This window comes from Petaurus breviceps, unplaced genomic scaffold (assembly GCF_028583685.1).
Source record: "Petaurus breviceps papuanus isolate PSGF00001 unplaced genomic scaffold, PetGlider_PUasm1.0 90763, whole genome shotgun sequence".
NCBI lineage: Eukaryota > Metazoa > Chordata > Mammalia > Diprotodontia > Petauridae > Petaurus > Petaurus breviceps.
Genome location: NW_027187340.1, coordinates 7,097,183 through 7,121,244, shown reverse-complemented (window position 1 = coordinate 7,121,244; position 24,062 = coordinate 7,097,183). Strand labels below are relative to the sequence as shown.

The following is a 24,062-nucleotide window of genomic DNA, read 5'->3' as shown; positions in this document are numbered from 1 at the left end:
AGAGAGAGAGAGAGAGAGAGAGAGAGAGAGAGAGAGAGAGAGAGAGAAACTATACAAATGAATTATTCAAACTACTAGAAGGGGTAGTACTGACAGACATCTGTGGCAGCTTGGTTTCCCTAGGCTGACTTCCAACATAAGGAATAGTTCCTCAGAACTAGTGCATTTAGGGACAAGGGGGTCAAAACAGGACATATTCTTGGAGAAATGGGTCTGATAGTAGGTTGGACTGGACACATTTCAATGCTACACAGCATGCATTAACTTTTCTTTGGTTAATTTGGATGTGGTCATCTTTACCATCAAACACAAATTGCTTAGGATAAAAAAGTTTTAATGCATATAATTGTAGAGCCTTGGATTTCCAAAGTTCCCACAGTTCATTAAATATTTCTAAAACACAGACCTGATCATGTCACATTCCTGCTCCAAAAACTCCAGTGGTTCCCTTTATATTCAAATGCAGCTTCCTCTCTTTGGCATTTAAAGCCCTTCACAACCTGGCTCCTCCTTATCTATCCATAAATATTTCACATTAATCACTCTACTCACAGGCTCCACATTCCAGCCAAACAGGCCTATTTACTATTTGTTCCACATGTGTGACATCCCAACTTTTATCTATGTATCTTTGCTCAGGCTTTCCCCCATGCCTAAAATTCTCTCCTCCCAACTCAACTTGCTATGCCATGTCTTTTCTGGATGTCCCATGTTGTGCCCAAAATTATTTTCTGTTTACATTGTTTTATTTTTGTATTTGCATACCTATGAACAAGTTATTTTCCTAGAGTTTAATGAAACCTCAGAGGCACAGAATTTGAGGGTTGGAAGGGATCTGAGCAGCCACTGACCCCAACCTATCCATGAAAAAACTCTCCATTATAACATACTTGACCAACTCTTTGAAAGCAGACATTGTTATAATTTGTGTATTTGCATCCGTATCACCTTGGACATAATTAGCACTTAATAAATGCTTTTTTGAATTAACACTTAAAAATCAACTTAGACTAACATGATATTTATGTAACCCATTAAGATTTTGCAAAGTACTTCCTCTCCCCCTTCCCCCCCCCCCACGCCATGGATAGTATCTGGATGGATGATTTTATTTGTATATGGAATTACCAGATGAGGAAAGTCCTTCTACCAGTGGAGGGTGGTACTCCTCTGTAACTTAAGAATTTTGGAGATCCCTAGAGCAATGAGAAGTTAAGTGATTTTCCCAGGGTCACACAGCCAGTATGTGAATTCCTGTTTTCCTTCATAACCTGGCCTCTGCCTATCTTTCCAGTTATCTTACACCTTACTTGTCTCCATATACTCTACAACTGAATGACAATGAACTCCTTGCTGTGGCCCGAACACAGTATAACCTCCCTACTCTGGGCATTTTCTCTGGCTGGCTGTTCCTTGTACCTGGACTGCTCTTCTCTCTCTACAACTCCTGCCCTCACTGGCTTCCTTCAAGTCTCAGCTAAAAACTTACCTTCTTTAAGAAGTCTGTCCCAGTCCTTTTTTTTTTTTTTTTTCCCTTTTGGAGGGCAATTGGGGTTGCCCAAGGTTACACGGCTAGTTTTTTTTTTTGTGTGTGGGTGTTAAGTGTCTGAGGCCGGAACCGAACTCAGGTCCTCCAGAATCCGGGCCGGCACTTTACTCACTGTGCCACCTAGCCTGCCCCATCCCAGTCCTTCTTAATCTTAGTGCCTTCCCTCCAAGTATATCTCCGATTTACTTTGTCTATATCTTGTTTTATATAGTCATGTATATGTTGTCTCCCTCATTAGACTGTGAGCTCCTTGAGAACAGAGATTGTCTTTTGCCTTTCCTTTTGTCCCCAGGGCTTAGCACAGTGTCTGGCAGACAGCAGGGACTTAATTCATGCTTGTTGACTTGACAGGACTTCCAGGTTCCAAGACCAACTCCCCACCTACTACACCATACTGTCTTTCATGCTACAACAGTATCAGTAGAAGTCCCACATTAAAAGAAGGGTCCCTTCAATCCCAATAATGTTTAAAAGTGTGGTTCTTTAGAAAATCAGAGAGGAAAAGGGCAAAAAGAAAAAGGGGAACCTACTTTGGAAGTGTCACATTCAGTGTTCCCACAGGTAGGATTTCCATGGATTTCCCCCAGAACTTGTTTTTCCATCTTATATCTGAAAGAAAAGGCAGAGGACAAAAGAAAAATAGATTCCAATTCCAAGAGTTTATTCTCTAGCTATTCTATGGTTAAATATGTGATGGGGTACTGGAATGGTAGATGTCATTTTGGGAAACAATGAAAAAATTATTTCTGATAAAGTCAAAGCTATCGCATATTAAGGCAATGAGTCTCCTGAAGATTACCTGAGAAGGAAGAGATCAGATATGAATCTGAAAGATATAAACGACAGCCCTCCACAATGGATGCATCATATTTCTTCCCAAATAACAAAATGAAGTAAAGCTGTATACTATAAACAGCAAATTCCAGGTGCTTTGAAGTAGACAGGGGCATATATGATAAGTATCAGGTGGAAAGAATAAATATGCCACATATCAGTTGTACAGTAAAAATGTTCATAATATTGTAATTGTAGTTATCATTCATATATATGAAATATATTCCTGAAGGAAATGAGAACATAATTTTATATTTGAGACTATAGATGCTAAAAGCTTAGAAAGAAAATGGGGTCAGATAAATGCCAACAGATTGAGATACAGACTAATCAGGTAATATGTGGATGATGAATCTCTTTGCTCTTAGGAAATGGATAATTTTCCTATTGGTAATTTCCCTCTGCTATTCTATTTGTTTTTTTTTTTTATTTTAAAATATTAGATTTTTTTTTTTTTTTGCTTTTTGCAGGGCAATTGGGGTTAAGTGACTTGCCCAAGGTCACATGGCTAGTAAGTGTTAAGTGTCTCAGGCCGGATTTGAACTCAGGTCCTCCTGACTCCAGGGCTGGTGCTCTATTCACTGTGCTACCTAGCCACCCAACACATTAGATTTTAAATCACAGAACCTTAGCACCTTTGCTGAATGGTATTCTCCGCAAAACATTTTGTTACTGCCCTATGTTTCTTTTATCAAGGGGATATTACTAAAACACGCACATATAATTTCTGTCTCTCTCCCCCTGAACGTTTCTTTCTACCTCTGTCTGTACATATACATGTCTCTCCCTCTCCATACCTCCCTACACTGAACCACCCCTTGTAACACTGCTTCCCCCAACAAACAGGCAACTCAGTCTGTCAGGTACACCACCGATCTACCAAGAGGAAGACAAGTATATTTCATCATCTCTTATACAGGACTCACTGCTTTATTTTCTTTGTTAAAAATGCATTTTGAAGTGAGAGTTTATGTTTTCTGCACTAAGATCTGTGTTTAAAAATGCTTCAGGTTTGGGTGGTTTATATGAGCACCTTTTGGGATATTATAAATTATATATTACATACAGATGGCTCTATTCACAGGTGCCAGCCTAATTTGTATATTGTCATCAGAGGAATTTCTATAGGTTTTATAGTTCTGCCCAAAACTTGCTAACTGGGTACAAATTAATCCTAATTAATCAGTGATCTTAATGCTTTCCTTTACCTGTGACCTCTCATTAGAAGCAACCAGGTAGCATAGTGAATAGAGTGCAGGGCCTGATGTCAGTAAGAACTGACTTCAGATATGACCTTAGATACTTACTAGCTATGTGACCTTGGACAAGTCACTTAAACCTCTGTCTGCCTCAGTTTCCTCCACTGTAAAATGGGTATAATAATAGCAACTACCTCCCAGAGTTGTTAGGAGGAAAATATAAGATAATGTCTATAAAGTGTTTAGTCCAGTGCCTGGAACACAGTAGGCTCTATATTCATGTTTGTGTCCTTCCTTTCTTTCCTTTTGTAACATATCATTTTGTATTACAGTTATCTAGGCATGTTCCATACTCCTCAGCCCCTCTATAAGTACCATGAAGGTAGGGATCATAGGTCTCTTATCTAGACTTTTTATGCCCTTTTTAAGTATTGTGCTTTTCACTTAGTAGGTGATTAATGAATGTTTGATGTTTGATTAGCGTGACTTCACAGATAAATTTAAATTGTCCTTACACTGAAAATATAATCACAATGTTTATGTAAACAAGTAAAACAGCATTTAGAAAGGATGTTGTAGAGTCTTTCTTTTAAGATGACCAAATCTTTGTGAACACTCTGTCTTTAATCTTCAGCTTTCCCCCCAAAATAAGAGGAGAGTGGATTTAATGGTCTTCATTTTAAGGACAAGAGAACCAGGGATATAAAATAAATTGCCCAAAGTCACAGTATCAACAGTGCTATCTCATTGGAGAGTACAGCTGCCTGCTAGCTTGTACTTCTTCCTCATTCAAATTTGAAAATTCAGTTACTTAAAACTGAACTCAACAGCAATTAGTAACATCCTCTGAGATCATGAGTTGGAACTTTAGATAGAGTACATTTGGAGATGAGAAACTTTCTTAATTGCTCATCAATGTGACTTTTAAATTGTAAAAAATAGTACAAACCTTGCCAAAACACAAAATTCTTTGATTCACAATGACAGGCAGAAATGGGTGGATGGTGGCTAACCTAGTTTTAAAAAAGAAGAAAAAAATTACACAGAATATCTAGGAATTAAGACAAAAAGCCTCCTTTTTTGCATTATATGTGAACATTTTTTTAAAATGACATTTTCCCCAGTGGGATAAGAGATGTTCAGCTCAGCTATCCTTGAATGAAACAATATTAAATGCCCCCCTCAATTAGTGGAGGTTTGCACACAGCAGTTTCAGATACTAAAAAGCAACATTTAAATAGACTTTATTTTGGGGGAAGATTTTTTCCTACCTTACTCACACAGCTTTCTGGTTAAAGGACTTCTGTTCCATAATGGATTTACCTATCTATGCAAGAGAGAACTGGATAAAAGTAGATTTACCTGCTCTGAGAAAAAACGGAATCCCTTGTCTTCTCGAATACACTCGTATGTCTCACCAAGCACAGGGTTAAATGGCTTACTTCCTGCTCTGAAGTAGGTAGAGCAGTATCCCGACACTGCAAATGCAGCAATGAGAACCTGTTAAAACATTTGAGAAAGAAAAATAATGTAGGAAAGGTATAGCTAGGTGAGTTCCATCCCCACCCTCACTTTCTAAATGTCACGCAAAGCATCTCCTTTTATTTTGTTTTCCTGTTATCTGTTTAGAGTCTTCTTCATGAGCAAAGGAAAAAAAAGTCTAAAACTTGAATGTGACAAAAAAATGACTTTGAGAAGTGCCTCAGAACCGAGTGACCAAGACTAGCTCTTACTTGGAACAAGGCCCCATGATCACAGCAGGTGATCAGGTGGGGAGGACACCTCTTGGCTGGGGGCATTAAACAGATTGGGGGGGGGGGGTGTTGTTTTCATTCTTAGACTAGAGTGAAGTCCAGGCCAAGGAGGAAATGAATTACTAGCCCAACCCTGGCCTAAAATCCTTGTGGTGTGGGCCAATAGCATCTCTTGGTTTTCCAGAGAAGCAGATAGAATGGGTGGCTAGGCATGTCTTAAAACTGCACGGGGGCAGCTAGGTAGTGCATTGAAGAGCACTGGCCCTGGATTCAGGACTACCTGAGTTCAAATCCTACCTCAGATATGTAACACAAAAAACTAGCCATGTGAACTTGGGCAAGTCACTTAACCCCAATTGCCCTACCTTCCCCCCTTCAAAAAAAGCAAAAAACAAAACAAAACAAAAACTGCATGGCATACAACTCCTTTATATACCAAGTTAAGGAAACTTCTAAGCTGGGGTAAACTTTATATAGAGTAAATCCCTTATCAAAAGCATATGAACCTATGTGGCCTTAACTTACTCAGGTGAATTATTTACTTAGGTGAATAGGCCCCCTTTTGCTAGAAGGACATGATCTCTATCTTTTTGTTGTTGTTGTTTGGGGGGAGGGCAATTGGGGTTAAGTGACTCGCCCAACGTCACACGGCTAGTAATTGTGTCAAGTGTCTGAGGAAGGATTTGAACTCAGGTCCTCCTGACTCCAGGGCCGGTGCTCTATTCACTGTGCCTCAGAGCCGCCCCAGTGATTTCTATCTTAATCACAGAGGGAGTGTGTCTACATCTACAAAGAGGCAGACTACACTAATAGTAACAATGATGATGATGATGATGATGATGACAGCATTTATCTTAAGTGTTAGCTCATAAAATTATCTCATTTGATCCTCAATCCTGTGAGGTAGGTGCTATTATCATCTCCATTTTACAGAGTAGAAACTGAGGCTAAAAAGGGCTAAAAGGTTTGCTCACAGTCTCAAACCTAGTAAATTACTGAAGCATAATTTGAACTCAGGTCTTCCCAATTCTACAACCCAGTACTGTTTCCATTGTACCGCCTAGCTGTGTAGGTGCTAATGATTTAAAAAAACAAACACAGCCAAGAAAGCTAAGTATTATGGTTCAGTTGAGCCCTATTCTGTAATTATTTGGGTTATTTTTTTTTTTAGGGGCACTGCCTTGTGGCACCAAACATTACCATGCGCTCATAGGGGTCATCAGTTTCTGAAGCCTTATCCAAGAGCTCACTGTATTCAATTTCCTCACAGAGATGCTGCAGAGTGTTGAGGGGCTCATTCAATTCCACAGGCATAGAGACCTTAGACAGATCTTTGCCAATGTTGTTTCTCAAAATATTCCACAGATTAATGTTGCTAGTATCAGGACATGGAGCTGGGAGGCAAGTTCGACGTCCATTTCGGAATGCACCGCCTGTAAGCTCTCCATTAAGGACTGGAAGAAAAAGACAAGAATCAGAGACTGGAAGATATTTTGTTCTTATTTTTTTCAAAGGCAGGCCAGACAAGTCATGTTTTAAAAAAAATAATAAATTATGCATAAGCTGTATTTATTAAGCCTTCATTATAATGTATTTTCTTAAGTACATTTAAGTAAACTGCATTATATCAACACATGGCTATTCATTAATGCACAAACAATCATGGGAGTACAATTACTTGCTTACCAGGTGTTAAATATATGCAAATAACATTAAAACAGACTTTCAAGAAGCAAATTAAGTGGGTGAGAAAAGAGAACTAGAACTATGCCATTTTTAGTCATTGAAAACTTTTTACAATAAAAGTATTCTGAGCGACTTCATAAGAACTTGGAGCGGAGTCATATTGAAGAAGGATTAAATTGGCTTGCAGTTTGGTCCCAGAGAAGGCAGAACCAGGAGCAAAGTGCAGCAGTTGCAAAAACACAAATTCAGCCTTGAAGAAATTTTTTCTTTTTGCTTTTTGGAGGGCAATTGGGTTTAAGTAACTTGCCCAAGGTCACACGGCTAGGTTTTTTTGTGTGTTGTGTGTGAGGCCAGATCAAAACTCAGGGCCTCCTGACTCCAGGGCCAGCGCTCTACTCATTGCGCCACCTAGCTGCCCCTTGAAGAAAATTTTTAACAATTAAAGCTATCCAAAAGTTAGGTTCTTTCTCATTGGAGGTCCACAGGAGGAAGCCATATGGAATCTCTGTCAGGTAGGTTGTGGTAAGGATTCTTTTCTGTGGCATGGATTGGACTATGTGGTTACTGAGTTGTCTTCCAAGTTTAAAATTCTGTGGTTAGCAATAAGCAGTTTGCTGTTTGGACCAGCTACATTAACAGAACATAAAAATTAGAAATCAATGGGTAATCTGCTCTGGAAAGATAATTATTGAGAAAAAAATGTTTATACTGTTGGAAAAGTCACTATAGTAGCAAAGGCAAGTATGTAAGTTATACAGATTGAGAGTTCATGACACTACGTACTTTGCCGGGAAATATTATCTGCAACACTGGTATTGTCTTCAGATATATTATCACTCACATCACTGATGTAAGACTCATCATCTGAAGCCTAAGGAAGAAAAGAAGATGGAATTCAGAAAGTGGAAATAATGAAGCCTTTAAAAAGAATAGTCAAAACATTTGGAAGATGGGTATACATGGCTGAGGGGATCCAAACCACTATTTTTAAGGGAAATATAGATAAGTCAATCTTTGCTTCTCTTTTCAAGAGAGAATGGATTAATAGGAAATGGGTTTCACCAGAAAAACACTAACAATGGAAAGACAAAAAACTAAGGCCATCTGTCACAAGCTACCTTTTCTCCCAAACTCTTATCTCAAATCCTCTTAATATCATCCTCCCAAATCAGTGTTTTGTGCCCTTGATTCCCATCCTTTACTACCTCTCTCTGGGGCTTGTACCTTTGATCACTCCCTCTTCTTCCTAATTTCTGATCCAACTTTATTGGCTCTTTTTTTGGTTACATATAAAGATGTCTATATCTCCACTATCCTTATAAAAAGACCCTCACTTGACCACCCTATCCATTTAAGTTATGGATTACTATTTCCTCTCCCTTTTATAGCCAACCTCACCGAAAAAGTTGCCTCTAATAATTGTGTCCACTTTTATATCTCCAATTCACTTCTTAATTCTTGTAATCTGTCTTCCACCATTCAGCTGAAACTGCTCTTTCGAAAGGCTCCAATGTTCTCTTTATTGCTAAACCAATTGGTTCTTCCCAGTCTTCATTTTCCTTGACTTTTCCTGTATTTGACATCACTGACCACCTTCTCCATTTGTACACTCTGTCCTCCTTATGGATTTGTGGTATTGTCCTCTTAGTTTTCCTCCTGCCTCTCTAACTGATCCTTCTTTGTTCCTCTGCAGAATCACCTTCATGTCTCACCTCCTATTTGAGGGTGTTTGCCTAGAATCTGAACTGAGCCCTCATCTCCTCTTTCTCTATCTGGCTCATTTATCTCATCAGCTTTCATATTTTCAGCTATTGTCTATGCAGATTACCCCCCCTCACATGTCCCACTCAATGCAAATCTACTTATTTTGCACTCATCTCTTTCCTGAATTCTATTCAGATACCATATTTCACTGCATAATTGTCACAGATTTTATTTTCACAAAAAAGGTAGACTCCGACCATTATGTGAAGCTTTTTTATTTTTTTTACTAATAAAAAAAATTGTTCTGGTATTAGAAGTTATTTAATACTAAACTGTCTCTGGTGCAAGATTAGGATGCATGGAATATACATTATATATACATTAGGATGCACGAATATACATTAAAATCGAATACTGACAATGTGCTAGAGATAAATGCATATCCATATGCCACTGGTGAATACACTGCTGCTCTGCTTACCTTTAAGTGGTATGACAAACAATTATACATGTGATGATTGCGCGATGAAAGGTTATAAACCAATTTTTGGACTGGAAGAACACACACACACACACACACACACAAACATGGTGGTGAAACACAGCACCTCTCCAACTTTTCTTGATAGCTTCACTAAATGTCCCATCACAAACTCAGCATGTTCAAGAGAGAACTTATTATTCTCTTCTCTTCCTAACTTCTCTGTTTCAAAAGCACCACCATGCCCATTGGCCAGGTCTACAATTTTGGAGCAACCCTAGGCTCATCCTTCTTTGCTACCCCTATATATAACCAGTTGTCAAGTCTTTCCAGTTTCATCTCCACAATACCTCTCACATCTGGTTCCTTTCTTGACGGCCATCACAACTACTCTAATTCAGGTCCTCAGCACATCTGGCAGAAGTTTCTCCTCTCTCCAATCCATCTTTTAAACAGCTGCCAAACCCTAAAATACAGGTCTTTCCTAAAATACTGTGTCACTCCTGTAGGCAGGAAACTTCAGTGGCTCTGGGTCTCTAGGGGTCAAATATAAACTCTGTTTGGTCTTTCAAGTTCTTACTCCGTGGACCAGGTTTCTTATGCATTACTCTACTGCACATCCTCTTTGTTCTAGCCATTTTGGCTTATTTGCTGTTCTTGAATATGTGATGCTTCATTTCCCACCTGGTTGTCTCCTATGTCTAGAGTAATAGTATGTCATCTCCATCACTTACAAAGCTCAGCTCAGCATGACATCTACATGAGGACTTTCCTAATCCACTAAAATACTAGTGCTCACATTGTGATGATCTTGTATTTGTTTGTTCATACATATATGCAAGTATACATATACATATAACTGCACAGATGCATGTCAGTGGAGATATGTGTATATATCTATATCTATCTCTATCTGTCCCAAGATAGACTGTAAGCTCCCTGCTCTTAGGGGACTGTGTCACTTTTAGTCTTTGTATTCCCAACGCCTAGTGCAGTGCTAGGCACTTAGTAGACACTTAATATATGTATATTGGATTAAAATGACTTGTTGAGATCACATGGTCCAAGAAAATCAGGTGTTTCCCCAAAAGACCTTGGGTTTTGGCATCTATATGGACATAAGTATATAAGGGTCAGTGAAAGAAGTAAAATATCCTTTCATTCTTCAAAGATTTTTAACCTATTTGGAGAAAAAATCTTTTGGTTATTGAAAGTCTAAAATAGAAAAAAAAAGTGTTACTGTATGTCTCTGCTTATGTATCGTTAACTCTGTGTGACCTTGGGAACTCTTTAATTTCTGGGTCTCAGTTTCTTGACCTGGGAAGTTAGACCAAATATCTTCTAAACTCCCTCACAGCTCTCCCATTCTAGGACTCCATGTCAAATAGACAGATATAGATATAGATGAGATGGATGGATAAAACAAAGAGAAAGAAGAGAAAAAGAAAGGAATAAATATTTATAGTGCACACTATGTTTCTGGCACTGTGCTAAGTGTTTTACAAATATTATCTTGTTTAATTTAAGAAAGAAAGGGAAAAAAAAGAAGAATTGTTTCTTATCTAATTATCTACCTAGCTACCTCCAGAAAAAATGCTGCTCTATATGTGTGTGGACTTTATACGAGTTCAGGAAAAATTTCTTTCCTCAACAAGAGAACCATGGAATATAGTATATGAAATATGAGACTATATAACTTCAATGAGAACTCAACCACTGTGACCACAGTGGCTTATCACAAAAGCAGCAATAGTAGTAGTGGGTGATAAGAATCAGACACGTGCATATAATATACATAAATACATACAATCCTGGTCAAAAAAACCTCAAACAAATATTCTTAAGACATTTGTTTCAGGCTTATCCCACTTGTCATGAAATACATCTTGAAGGAGTCTGTAACAAGTGACACATGAAATTCTAAGAGCACAGAGACAAGTTTAGTTGGAACGAGTGGGAGGAACAATGAAAATTATATCAAGAAAACATTGCATTTTCTACTTATGACCAGGGAACATGCAGTTTTACAATCTTAAATGTCAAAACTTATTCATTCCCTCACTTGAAAACACTGAGGAAACACATGCTATGTGTAGCCTATTGTGTTAGACACTAAAGTAGATGCAGGGTTTAGAACAGTCCTCATTCCCTTTGAGGTTGCCCTTTGACCTTCTACCTGCTTCAGTTCTTCATTCTGGAGGTCACTCTAAGTACCCTTGAATTGGAGGGTGGAATGAGAATGGGAATTTGAAGATCTTCCCTGACCCTGCTTTGAAAGTAAACTCTGTCCCTTAATAGGCTGAATGGAGTTACAAAATGACTCCATTGAATGGAGCCTGTGGTGGGAGGAGTTTTCTGAAGGGAAGCCGAGCCTACAGGAAGCTGGTCAGAGCCAGAGAGATGGTGGGAAAGACAGGCGGTTGAGGCAAGGAGATAGAGAGGCTTGTGAGTAAATATTGATCTTGTATTGGTTTGTGGGAAGGCTGAAGGATACTGTGGTTCTCAGTGTTATTTTGGCTTCTGAATATCTTTGGTACTATGATGGAATTGCCTGACTGGTTTTGGGATTCTGTTTTCTGGTGTCTAAATAAATATTTCAGTTCTATTTTCTACCTGGAGAATCTGGTATATTTTGTGATTGAATGTCATGCGATATTTTTAGTCATGATCTTTATCATGATTGTGGGCTCTGTAAATATTGCATTGGTGCCACAGAGGGCTCCCTACCCAGAACCTCCTTTTAAGGAGGGGAGTCAGAATAGCCTTGTTTCCCTTCCACTTCAAGCTACACTCTGGACTTTTCCTAACATTTCCCCTCACGCCTAATGGGTAGCTTTGTTTCAACACCATCTCCCCACCCTGTTCATAACCCAACCCTCCTTTTTTTTTGGTGCCTTTTATCATCGACTTCCTCCATTAGAATATAAGCTCTGTGAGGATAGGGACAATCTTTCCATTGCAATTTGTATTCCAAGCACTTAGAACAACATCTAACACATAGTAAACCTTTAATAAATGCTTCCTGCCTAACTATTGACTGTGATAAAACATAGCTCCTGTCTTCAGAGGGCTAACAGGACAGCAAAAGGGGGGAGGGAGCAACACATACAGTGATAATATATAGTAATTTGGCTAATATAGTAGCCTACCCCACCTACTTGCCTATACAGAAATAAGTTTAATTGGAATGTATGAGAGAAACAAATATAATTATTTTAAGAAACTGCTAAATTTTCTATTCATATGAATGAAGAATGGTAAAACCTGCAAAAGTTTGAGCCCCATAGGCAGAACCTTTGAGAGCCCAGGATCACCTCTATAACCAAAAGAGGCATCAGGAGGACTTTGTGAAGACCCAGTTTTGCAATTACACATGACAAAACTCATTCATTCATTCATACAAACATTTTATTGAATGACTATAACATGCAGAGTACTGTCTAGGTACCGAATTAGATAAGACAGAACTTGCCTTCATGGTCCTTATAATCTAATGGGCTTCATAAAGATGCATACAAAAATAATCATATACAAAAATATACATATGCATACATATATATGAAAAATACTTAAAACATACCACTCCCAAATAAAGTAAAAATGAAAATGCTTCATATGTACAAACATTTGTAGCAACTCTCTTTGTAGTGTCAAAGAACTGGAAACTAAGGGACTGGACATTAACTGGAGAACACGTAAACAAAGAATGATATATGAATGTAACAGGAAATTATTGTGCTATAAGAAATTATCAGGGCAGCTAGGTGGTGCAGTGAATAGAGCACTGGCCCTGGAGTCAGGAGGACCTGAGTTCAAATCCAGCCTCAGATGCTTGACACACTTACTAGCCGTGACTTTGAGCAAGTGACTTAACCCCAATTGACCTCCAAAAAAGAAAAAAAAATGATAAAAGGGAAGGTTTTGGAGAAGCCATGGGATTCTTGAATGGACTGATGCAAAGTGAAGTTAGCTGAATGATGATCACAATTTATATACTAATAACACCACTGTAAAGAAAAATAATATTTTTAAAATTTATTTTTAGTTTTCAATATTCATTTCCACAAGATTTTGAATTACAAATTTTCTCTCCATCTTTCCCCTATCCCCCACCCCAAGATAGAAAGCATACTGAATATCCCTTCCCCCAATCTGCTTTTTCTTATATCCTCCCCCATTCCCTCTCTAACTTTCAAGTAGGGCAAGATGGATTTCTATCCCCTAGTGCCTGTATATCCTATTTCCTAGTTGCATGTAAAAAAACAATTTAAAAAAATTTTAACATTTGTTTTTAAAACTTTGATTTTCATATTCTTTCCCTTCTTCCCTCCTCACCCACCCCTACTGGGAAGATAAGCAAATCAATATAGGTTTGTAATGGGAATGCAGATTTGGAAGATCTTCCCTGCCCCTAGGCTAAAGTGCACCTGAAGCCTGGGGTGGGAGGCTTGTTTTTCAGTAGATACTTCTTGATTGGCCAGTGAGTCAATAAGGTTGTTACATTCTCTGAGCCAGGGGAAGGCTATATAAGCCCTGATGTGTAGCTTTGTTTTGGGGGCTCACTTTGAGAAGTGTTCTGTGATTTGATCTGTATTCTGGGAAGCCGTTGTCCAGGGCCCCCCCGGCTTTGAAAAACCCAGATGTTGACTGGGTATGGATGTAATGGTTGGACAGTTTGGAAATCTGTCTACTTGATCTGTTTCTGTCTTGATAATTCTGCCTGTATACTTTGAAGTTCAGGGTGCTGACCTTTTCCCCTGAACAAGGTAAACAATATATGTCTGACTGATTAAAGTAAGCTTGTTAACCCATTTTGAGTTGCTTTCCTTTAACAAAGCAGATCTAAGAACCTGTATGGGCAGCAAACCCTGAGGACGTGCTTGGGGTGCTTGCCGCTACAAGGTTATACATGTGTAGTTACGTAAAACATTTCCATAATAGTTATATTGTGAAAGACTAACTATATTTCCCTCCATCCTATCCCACCCCCCACTTATTCTATTTTCTACTTTGACCCTGTCCATTTTCAAAGGTGTGTGCTTCAAACTACCCTCTTCCCCAATCTGCCCTCCCTTCTATTATTCCCCCTTTTATCCCCTTCCCCTCCCCCCCTACTTTCCTGTAGGGTAAGATACCCAGTTGAGTGTGTATATTATTCCTTCCTTAAGTCAAATTCAATGAGAGTAAGATTGACCCATTCCCTTTCACCTTCCTGCTCTTCTGCTCCATTGTAACAGTTTTCTCTCACCTCTTTTATATGAGATAATTTACCCTATTCTATCTCTCCTTTCTCCCTCTCTCATTATATTTCTCTCACCTCTTAAATTTTTTAGATAACATTCCTTCCTATTCAACTGATCCTGTGCCCTCTGTCTATGTATACATGTACATACATATACACACACTCACATATGTATCCATACACACATATATGTATGTGTGTATGTATATATATATTTATACACAAATATATTCCCTTCAACTATCCTCATATTGAGGAAAGTCTCATGAGTTACAATTATCTTTTCCATGTAGGAATGTAGATAGCTCAACTTTAATATCATTTCTTTTTCCTGTTTACCTTCTCATGCTTCTCTTGCTTCTTGTATTTGAAAGTCAAATTTTCTGTTCAGCTTTGGTTTTTTAATCAAGAGTGCTTGAAAGTCCTCTATTTTATAGAATGACCATATTTTCCTGTGAAACATTATACTCAGTTTTGTTGTGGTGATTCTTGGTTTTAATCCTAGTTCCTTTGACCTCTGGAATATCATATTCCAAGCTCTTCTATCCTTTAACGTAGAAGCTGCTAGATCTTGTGTTATGCTGATTGTGTTTCCACAATACTCAAATTGTTTCTTCCTCACAGCTTGTAATATTTTCTCCTTGACCTGGGAACTCTAGAATTTGGCTATGATATTCCTAGGAGTTTTCTTTTGGGGAATATTTTTCAAGAGGTGATCAGTGAATTCTTTCAATTTCTATTTTGTCCTCTGGTTCTAGAATATCAGGGCAATTTTGCTTGACAATTTCTTGAAGGATGATTTCTAGGCTCTTTTTTTGATCACGGCTTTCAGGTAATCCAGTAATTTTAAAATTATCTTTCCTGGATCCATTTTCCAGGTCAGGGGTTTTTCCAGTGAGATATTTCACATTGCCTTTTACTTTTTCATTTGTTTGGATCTGTTTTATTGTATCTTGATTTCTCATAAAGTCATTAGCTTTCATTTGCTCCAATCTGATTTTGAAGGAATTATCCTCTTCAGTGAGTTTTTGAAATTCCTTTTCCATCTGGCAAATTTGGCTTTTTAAAGCCTCGTTGGCTTCTTGGGCCTCTTCTGCCATTTGAGTTAGTCGATTTTTTAAGGTGTTATTTTCTTCAGTATTTTTGGGCATCTCCTTTAGCAGGCTGTTGACTTGCTTTTCATGATTTCCTTGCATCATTCTCATTTCTCTTCCCAATTTTTCCTCCACTTCTCTTACTTGGTTTTCAAAATTCTTCTTGAGCTCTCCCATTGCCTATAACCAATTCATATTTTTCTTGGAAGCTTTGAATGCAGGAGTTTTGACTTTGCTGACTTCTTCTTGTTCCATGTTTTGACCCTTTTTATCTTCAAAAAAGGATTCTATGGTCTGATTGCATTTCCTCTGCTTGCTCATCTTGCCAGCCAATTAATTGACTTTTGAGCTCTTTGCCACAGTAGATCTCTCCTTTCAGAGTGGAGAGAGCTTTGGCCCAAATCACTGGGGTTTTTGCAGATGCTGTCAGACATCTGAGGAGGGTGCCCTCTCTACAGCCACCACAAGCTCTGGAACACTGGTGTCTTTCACCCCAGGACCACCACCCAAGGCCACGATCCAGATCCAAGCAGGTTAAAGCAAAAGCGATTGCCCTCTGAATGGTCACTTGGTCCCCCTACAATCTGCCGGCCAGGAGTTCAGGAGGCAGCCACATGGCAGCAGCTGCAGCCGCCATGCCTCCACTACATCTAGCCCAGGGGCAGGAACCAGACCATGCTCTTGTCACTCAGTTCCAACAGACTTCCCCACTGACCTTTTATTTTCTCTTTGGTGTTTATGGGTTGAGAAGTCTGGAAACCACCACAGCTGCTGGTGATTCACTTTTCTGAAATCTGCTCTGGCCAGTCTGGGCTGCCCATGCGGCTCATGTAGGATTGCGCTGGGCTCCCGCTTTAGACCCTGCCTGCCGGGCTGCCTTTAGCGGGAGATTTGTTTCTCTCTGTCACTTTGTGGGTTCTGTAGCTCTAAAATTTGTTTAGAGTCATTTTTTACAGGTATTGGAGGTGGTTGGAGGGGGAGCTCACAGCAGTTCCTGCCTCTACTCTGCCATCATGGCTCTGCCCCCCAAGAAAAATAATTTTAAAAGACTTAAAAAACATTGATCAATGAAATAGTCAACAATGAAGTGATCAACCACAATTCCTATGTGTGTACCTGCGATGAAACATGGTATACACTCCCTTAAAGAGAAGTAACAGCCTTGAGCTGCAGAATGAAGGGTCAGCTAGGTGGCTCAGTGAATAGAGCAATGGCCCTAGAGTCAGGAGGACCTGAGTTCAAATCTGGCTTCAGACACTTAACACTTACTAGCTGCGTGACCTTGGGCAAGTCACTTAACCATAATTGTCCTGCTTTCCCCACTCCAAAAAGACAAAAAAAAAAAAAGATGCAGTATTAAGCAGACAATATTTTTCCATATAACCAATGTGGGAAACTGTTTTGTTTTACTGTGAATTATTTGTTACAATGGGTTTTTTTTTTTTTTCCCCCAATAAAGGATAGAGATGGAAGAGAAAAAAGTTTAGGAATAAGGTCCTTGGCTCCCTCCAAGATCTAAGGAAGATCAGAAGGAATGTAAGCTTATTGAGAGTAGGGATTGTTTTATCTATTGTGCTTGTGCCCTTAGATGTCTGGCACACAGTAGTTGCTTAATAAATACCTGTTTGTAGATTGATTGATTGAAGTATTCACAGTTAAGTAGGGCAGGTTTGAAAGTTACATGTTGAATTTAGCATACACTTAAAAAGAAAAGCAAGCTCTCCATACAGATATTTGTAGCCTCATGCATACCTTTTGTAATGCGAATGTAAATTTTAAAGATCTTCCCTGCCCCTAGGCTAAAGTGCACCAGAAGCCTGGGGAGGGAGGCTTGTTTTTCAGTAGATACTTTTTGATTGGCCAGTGGGTCAATAAGGTTGTTACATTCTCTGAGCCAGGAGAAGGCTATATAAGCCCTGATGTGTAGCTTTGTTTTGGGACTCACTTTGAGAAGTGTTCTGTGATTTGATCTGAATTCTGGGAAGCCGTTGTTGAGAGTCCCCCGGCTTTGAAAAACCCAGAATGTGGAAACCCAGATGTTGACTGGGTATGGATGTAATGGTTGGACAGTTTGGAAATCTGTCTACTTGATGTTTCTGTCTTGATAATTCTGCCTGTATGCTTTGAGGTTCGGAGTGCTGACCTTTTCAAGGTAAACGATATATGTCTGACTGATTAAAGTAAGCTTGTTAACCCACTTTGAGTTGCTTTCCTTTAACAAAGCAGATCCAAGAACCTGTGGTAGCTGCAAACCCTGAGGACGCTTGGGGTGCTTGCTGCTACACCTTTCTTCTACAATGTATATGGAAATGCATGTTTTATTTGGTGTTTGTTAAGTTAAAAGTGTCATTCAAATGTAAGGGAAAGAATTTGGCCTGTTTTAAAGAAACTCAAATGTTACTTCAGTAGGACCTCTACCACCTACTTAATGCTGAAATGTGATGGATTATTTCTAAGAACTAGCCATAACCACTTAGCATAAAGAGTGATTTGGTTTACCATATGGTGGTGGGTGGTGGTTTAAAGCAAAAAAAAAAAAAAATCCAAACCCAACCCACCTTATATTATCCAACCATGAGAAATTGATGCCAAATATCACAATCCTCTGTCAGCAGACTCAGTGCCAGTCACAGTGTGGGTACAGGGTGAAGTATGGCCACATGTGTTCTAACTATTCACCAGTAACCTGCTTGGGGCGGGGAAGTGGACTAAAGCCACAATAAAGTGCCAGGGAGAGGCATATTTAGGACTAGTGTGATGGAATTTAGGAAAAAATCTAATCATAGAAGGGGAAAATTTTTCTAATATTTCACTGATTTACTTGATTGAATCAACTGCTAAGTTCAGTGGGGTCCTTGGACACAATCAAAAATTACTGAAATAAAGCATCCTCAGTTTGACCTCAACACCCCAAGAAAGCATCACAGCACTCAAATTACAGAGAGAAGTGAGTATAGGACTTCCACAGAAGTGGAACTGATTCAACAAACAAATTCAGAACCTACGATGACAAGAGCATTTAACTTTGGAGTCAGAGCACCTGGGTTTAAATCCTGCTTTTACCAGCTGTGTAACCTTGGGCAAGTCACTTAAGCTCTCTAGGCCTCAGTTTCTTGATCTGTAAAATGAGCGAACTGGACTAGATTGTGTCTAGAGGTGCCTTCCAACTCAAGTTATATGATACTAAGATCCTACTATGTGCTAGGTGCTGTGGATATAAAAATGGAGAGTAATACAGCCCTAGCTCTCAAGGATATTCAATTTTTTTAAATTAAATTTTATTTTATTTTCAGCTACTAATTCTTTATTCCCCCTCCTTTCCTGTACATTAAGAAAGAAAAAACAAACAAGTAAACAACCCCCCCCCCCCAATATTACCAATACGTATACTCAAGCAAGATAGATTTCTGCATTAGCAGTTATGGACCTTAAAATCAAATAGGGAGGATATGAAAGGAACACAAATAAACATGACACACCACAGAATGTGAAAGTCCATTCAAGAGATGTTGAGGATCTGAACTCTTATGGTAGAGATAAGGAGGCATCACATTAAAGGATGCTATTGCAAAGGTAAAACCAAACAGTATTACCAACTAATTGGCTATTGGGGATTAGAGAGAATGAAAAGACAAGGATAATTAAAGTATGAGCCTTAGTGCCTGGGAGAATGCTGGTATGATTCTCAGAAGGCTGAAGGGAGCAGGACATGTATGAAGGCAACTTGAGAAGAGGGCACGGTTAAGTGAAGTTTATTTTAAGATAGGGGAGACCTGAGGATGTTTGTTGACAGAGGGCAAGGAGGCAATGGTGTGGAACAGACTGAAGATGAAAAAGGAAGAAGAGGGAATGATGGGTGCACCAAGGTCACAAGGGAAAGAAAGGATTGAAGGCATAAGCAAAAGATTTAGCTTTGCCAGGAGGAGGGCTGCCTAGTTTTCTGAGACTGGAGGCAAGGAAGAGAGAGAGAGAGAACAGGAAGGGCAGAGAGTAGTTCTGATTAGATAATATTAAAAAGGTCTGACACAAAAATAGAAAGAAACCACCTTTTCTTTTTCACCTCTTCTTCCTTCTACCCCTATCCTCCTCAGAGGAGGGTTTATAAATAGGATACACACGCAATTGGGAAAGGAAAGGCAATTCCCAAATTTAATCTAATTAATTAGGAAACACTTTATTCTTCCTCTATTCTTACTCCTCCCCCCTCCCCTCTCAAGCAAATGCCCTCCTCTCTGTCTTCCCCCATTCCCACCCCCCTTCCCCTCTTTTCTCTTCTCTCTCTTTCTTTCCCCCCCACCTCAGATAACACATGAAAGGGAGACCTTCAGTGGGAGAAGTGAATGGATCATAAAGCTAGAAAACAAAGGTAAACCTTGTTCTTTGAGGGGTGTTTTGGGGCTCTCTTTTAAAGACATGCTCTCTTGTTTTCTCATTTGTACTCAGAGATCTTTGGAACTAGGGAGTTTTAAGTCTTCAGGACGTTGGAACTGAAAGGCTCGTGAGTCTCCTTGTACTAGAAAAAATATTGGCCTTAGAGTCAAGAGATTCAGACTGGTCCTGACATTTACTAGATATGTGACCTTGGATGATAAAAAATTAACAGTAGCTAGTGTACTTTAAGGTTTATGAAGCACTTGCCTGTGGTTGTTTCTAAGAACTGTCAAAAGACATTGTATAAAAGAGCAATCTTATATTCTGGTGATGGGTGGTAGATTAATCATTGTAACAACTGTGTGAAGCAGGTGCTACAGGCATTATTATCCCTATTTTACAGATGAGGAAACTGAGGCTCAAAAAGTTAAAGCATATGTCCAAGGCTACATCTATAAGACAATGGGTTCAAACTCACATCAAATTACATGTTATCTGGTGATATATCAGTCACTATTTAGTTCTGTGATCTTGGTCACACTTTACTTTTCTAGGTTTCATCTGTAAAACAATAGGGATTTTACTAAATGTCTCCTAAAGTGACTTCCAACTCAACTTTTTTGTGATTCTTAGTTTTTTTTTTTTTCATTCTTTCCTCTTTCTTTACTTTACCTGACCAGGAATTTCAATGAACTCCAAATTTCAGAAATGGTTCATCAGGAACTTAGGAAGATATATATGCCTACCTATCTCCATTGTATATGTATGTGTGTGTGCTTGGGAGTTATTGTTAGAATTTTGTAGAGCTAAGCTCTTCATGAAAGAACTTAACTGATAGATCGCTATAGTTGTCTTTGAATTAAAACTTCCCTTATGAAAGTAATATAAATTTGAATTCTGTGGTCTAGGAAATACAGCCCTATTTTCTGGAAAAAACCTTTATACGAATTACTGGTTCTCTCTGTCAAGGTCAAAAGATTCCAAGATTCCAAATTCACCAAAAAGTGTATGAATAATATGTGTTCATAGAAGGAGTGTTGTTCATTTGGAATAAACAGGTCTGAAATTCCTATCACTAAGAGGGATATATGACACACATATTGGTCTAATTAATTATCCCATGTTTTAATGAACTCTAAGGATAACTTCACACAGATGTTTTCTCTTTATGAATTAATGAATGCAAAATAATTTATCAAAAATACTTAATGTGTACCAAACACAGGGTTGAGCAATAGGGAAACAAATGCCAGAAAGTAGTAGCGTCCCTATTATGCTAATGGATGTCACAGATAAGTGGTACCCAGGGAAAGATATTTTGGTCTGGAAAAATATTTGTGCTTTCAACAAGGTACAACAGCAGCTCTATTCTGATGGAAAAAAGTCCATATTTGGTGTTTTTTCCTCCAAATCAAGTTAGTCACTATTGGTAGGAAAGATTACAAAAAGGTAACAGCTTCATCACTTACCTCGTTTTCCGATGAGCTAGCTGAAAGGAGCACCTCCTGGGCATCAAAGAATTCTGAGACAGATTCAGACATAGAGAGCCGGCTCTCATTAGCAGCTTGCTGTGACAGAGGGAGACTGACATGGATTTGCTCCCCAGGCTACAAAGAAACAAAATGCAAGGGTGTCATCTGTTACAGTATTTCAACGTTGGAACAACATTTCATACAGGTAGGAGCTGGTGTGAAAGAAGCACAGCAAATAACTGACCACATGTTTCTAGGAGAAAAAAAAATACAGTTTGGCAACAGACTATATGATTGCTGCCTGGATATTGGAGATGTCTAGGCAAACGTACCAGGATGGTCCAGGAAAATGTACCAGTATGCCTGAGTCTGAATTCTAGTCCATCTACTTATTATCTCTGTGGCCGGGCAGGTCATTTTAACCTCTCCAAAAGAGGTGGTTGGATTAGGTAATCTTCAAGGTGTCTAAATCCCATAGTGCTATGTGAATTTCACCCTAGTCAAATACAGAAAAGGCTTACCAGTCTTAAAGACTGTCCAATGAATTTTTTTGACTACAAAAAGTCAGGAATAAATCTACTAAGGCTTAGAAGGTTTGTAGTCTATATCATTGGGTGGCATCCATGAACCTGTGAAATCACAAATCCTTGGAGGATGGAAATGTTAACTTTTGCTGGGTGTTGAACTAGAGCTCTCCAAATCTTTATTGCTAAGGTATTATGCCTTACCAATAACACTGGAAATATTTCTTTCCTTTTAACCTCAAGAATTCAGAAGCATTTGGCAAATTTCATGTGGGGAATGAATTGATTTTCAACTTCTAGCCAACTAAGAGGGGAATGAAATTTTGTTACAGGAGCAGGTAAAAGCTGCTTGTAACAAAACCCCCTAAATTCTAATGCTTTGTTCTGTCACCACTGAAATTTTATGCCTGCTAGGTTAAGTCCAAGAGAGTGTTTATGAAAACTACTGGGGACATCATTAAAAATAAATTCAATTTTAATCAAATTTTAAGATGGATGAAGAGATGTAGAAGTACAGCTCAGATTGACTAAAGTTGTAAAAGACACCAAATAATTCACTTAAAGTTTTTTTTCATGTACTCAAAGCTAAATTATTTTCTGGGAAATGATTCATATTAGATTGATATTAGAAAATTGCAATATGATACATCAAACCTTATAAATTATAAGAAAATTCTAATTAAGCATATTAATTTTTTTGGACTAGACTTACGATTTCATTGACTTAGGGAACTCCTGGGGAGGAAATTCACTCTACCAATGCAGACTTGCACCTGCTACATGATTTAAGAGTTTTAAAACGTTGCTTGGCTCAAGGTGAAGTGATTTACCCAAGATCACACAGAGAGTATATGTCAGAGGTAGGATTCTAAGCTAGCTATGTGCTCTGCCATGCTGCCTGCCCCTCCATATTGAAGAGTTATGATGTTAAATTATTCAAATGCAAAGACTGGGCAGATTGGACCACCAAAAGAGAAGACAGCTTTACTTGTTAAGCAATTAGTTGGCAGTACTTGTTAAGCAATATTTGTTAAGCAACTAATTGGTAAGGCAGGTATCTCTAATTTCTCAGTTTTCTAGGAAAGTAAATGCCTGCAATGAAGGTCTTTGAATTAACTGAAACAATCTCCTTGTGATCATGTGCATATGGTTTTTCTTTTTCTTTTTGGGGAAGGGAAATCATGTAATGCACATTATGGGTAAAAAAAAATCACAGGAAATATCATTAAAAATTGCAAATTTTAGAGAGGCAGCTAGGTGGCAAAGTGAATAAAGCACTGGTCCTGGAGTCAGGAGGACCTGAGTTCAAATCCGGCCTTAGACACTTAACACTTACTAGCCATGTGACCTTGGACAAGTCACTTAACCCCAATTGCCCTGCCTTCCCCCCTTCAAAAAAAATTTCAAATTTTAGATTGGTGCTAAATATTCTACTCCCTTCTACTGTCTTCATTTTATGCCATCACAAAGTAGACCAGGAAAGTGCTTAAGGCACTATGCTTATGGAAATTTAACCTGAATCTTTAACTAAAAATGCCTGAACACTTTAATTATTGTGATTAAAAAAATTTGTGTTGTTAAATATTGTGTTATTGTGATTAAAAAAATTAAAAAGATTAAAAAAATTCACAATTTAGTCCAGAAATAGAGACAAAGAGGCCAATCAGATTATCCAAACATCAATGAAGCAGACTTAGACAAAAGATAAAGGTTATCTAAGATGTCAAACACCAAGACTGTTCTTTCATTCTAAAGAAAACAAAATTGTCTACTGCACAAATACACAGATAAGTCACATGTTACTAATAGTAAGGGAACTGTTAAAAAAAGAGAAAAAGAAAAAAATTAAGCCATGGATCTCAATATGCTAAATAATGTAAAAATCCATCAAAGATCCAAGTCTTACCTCATCAGGGCTAGGAATAATATTGACACTGACAACCTGATCACAAATAACAGACTCTGAATGTATCCGGTTTAAGCGACTCCGTAGCTCAGCATTCTGGTTAAGTGCCTTAAAACAACAAAAATTATACAGGTAATTTCATATTAGTAAAAGCAGGCATACAATGGAGCAGACACACAGGTGTGGCAAAGACTAACTTCTCAAAAAAGCAAGGGCAGCAAATTATATCACACTGTTCTCTCAAAA

The 24,062-nt window shown here is 38.5% G+C and overlaps 1 protein-coding gene and 1 long non-coding RNA gene across 3 annotated transcripts in view; one reads left to right on the top strand and one right to left on the bottom strand.

Moving 5' to 3' along the window:
• Positions 1 to 24,062, bottom strand: part of OSBPL6 (oxysterol binding protein like 6) — a 276,138-nt gene that overhangs the window by 20,540 nt on the left and 231,536 nt on the right. For both annotated transcript variants that reach the window (XM_069068487.1, XM_069068488.1), the window contains exons 13-19: positions 23,817 to 23,924; positions 21,384 to 21,521; positions 7,806 to 7,893; positions 6,537 to 6,790; positions 4,945 to 5,082; positions 4,532 to 4,595; positions 2,080 to 2,158 (exon numbers count right to left, since the gene is read on the bottom strand). In XM_069068487.1, coding sequence (XP_068924588.1) covers positions 2,080 to 2,158; positions 4,532 to 4,595; positions 4,945 to 5,082; positions 6,537 to 6,790; positions 7,806 to 7,893; positions 21,384 to 21,521; positions 23,817 to 23,924 — 869 coding nt within the window. The remainder of the gene's footprint in view (positions 1 to 2,079; positions 2,159 to 4,531; positions 4,596 to 4,944; positions 5,083 to 6,536; positions 6,791 to 7,805; positions 7,894 to 21,383; positions 21,522 to 23,816; positions 23,925 to 24,062) is intronic.
• The window catches only part of LOC138146542 (uncharacterized), an 83,833-nt gene that overhangs the window by 54,748 nt on the left and 5,023 nt on the right, over positions 1 to 24,062 (top strand). The window lies entirely within an intron of this gene.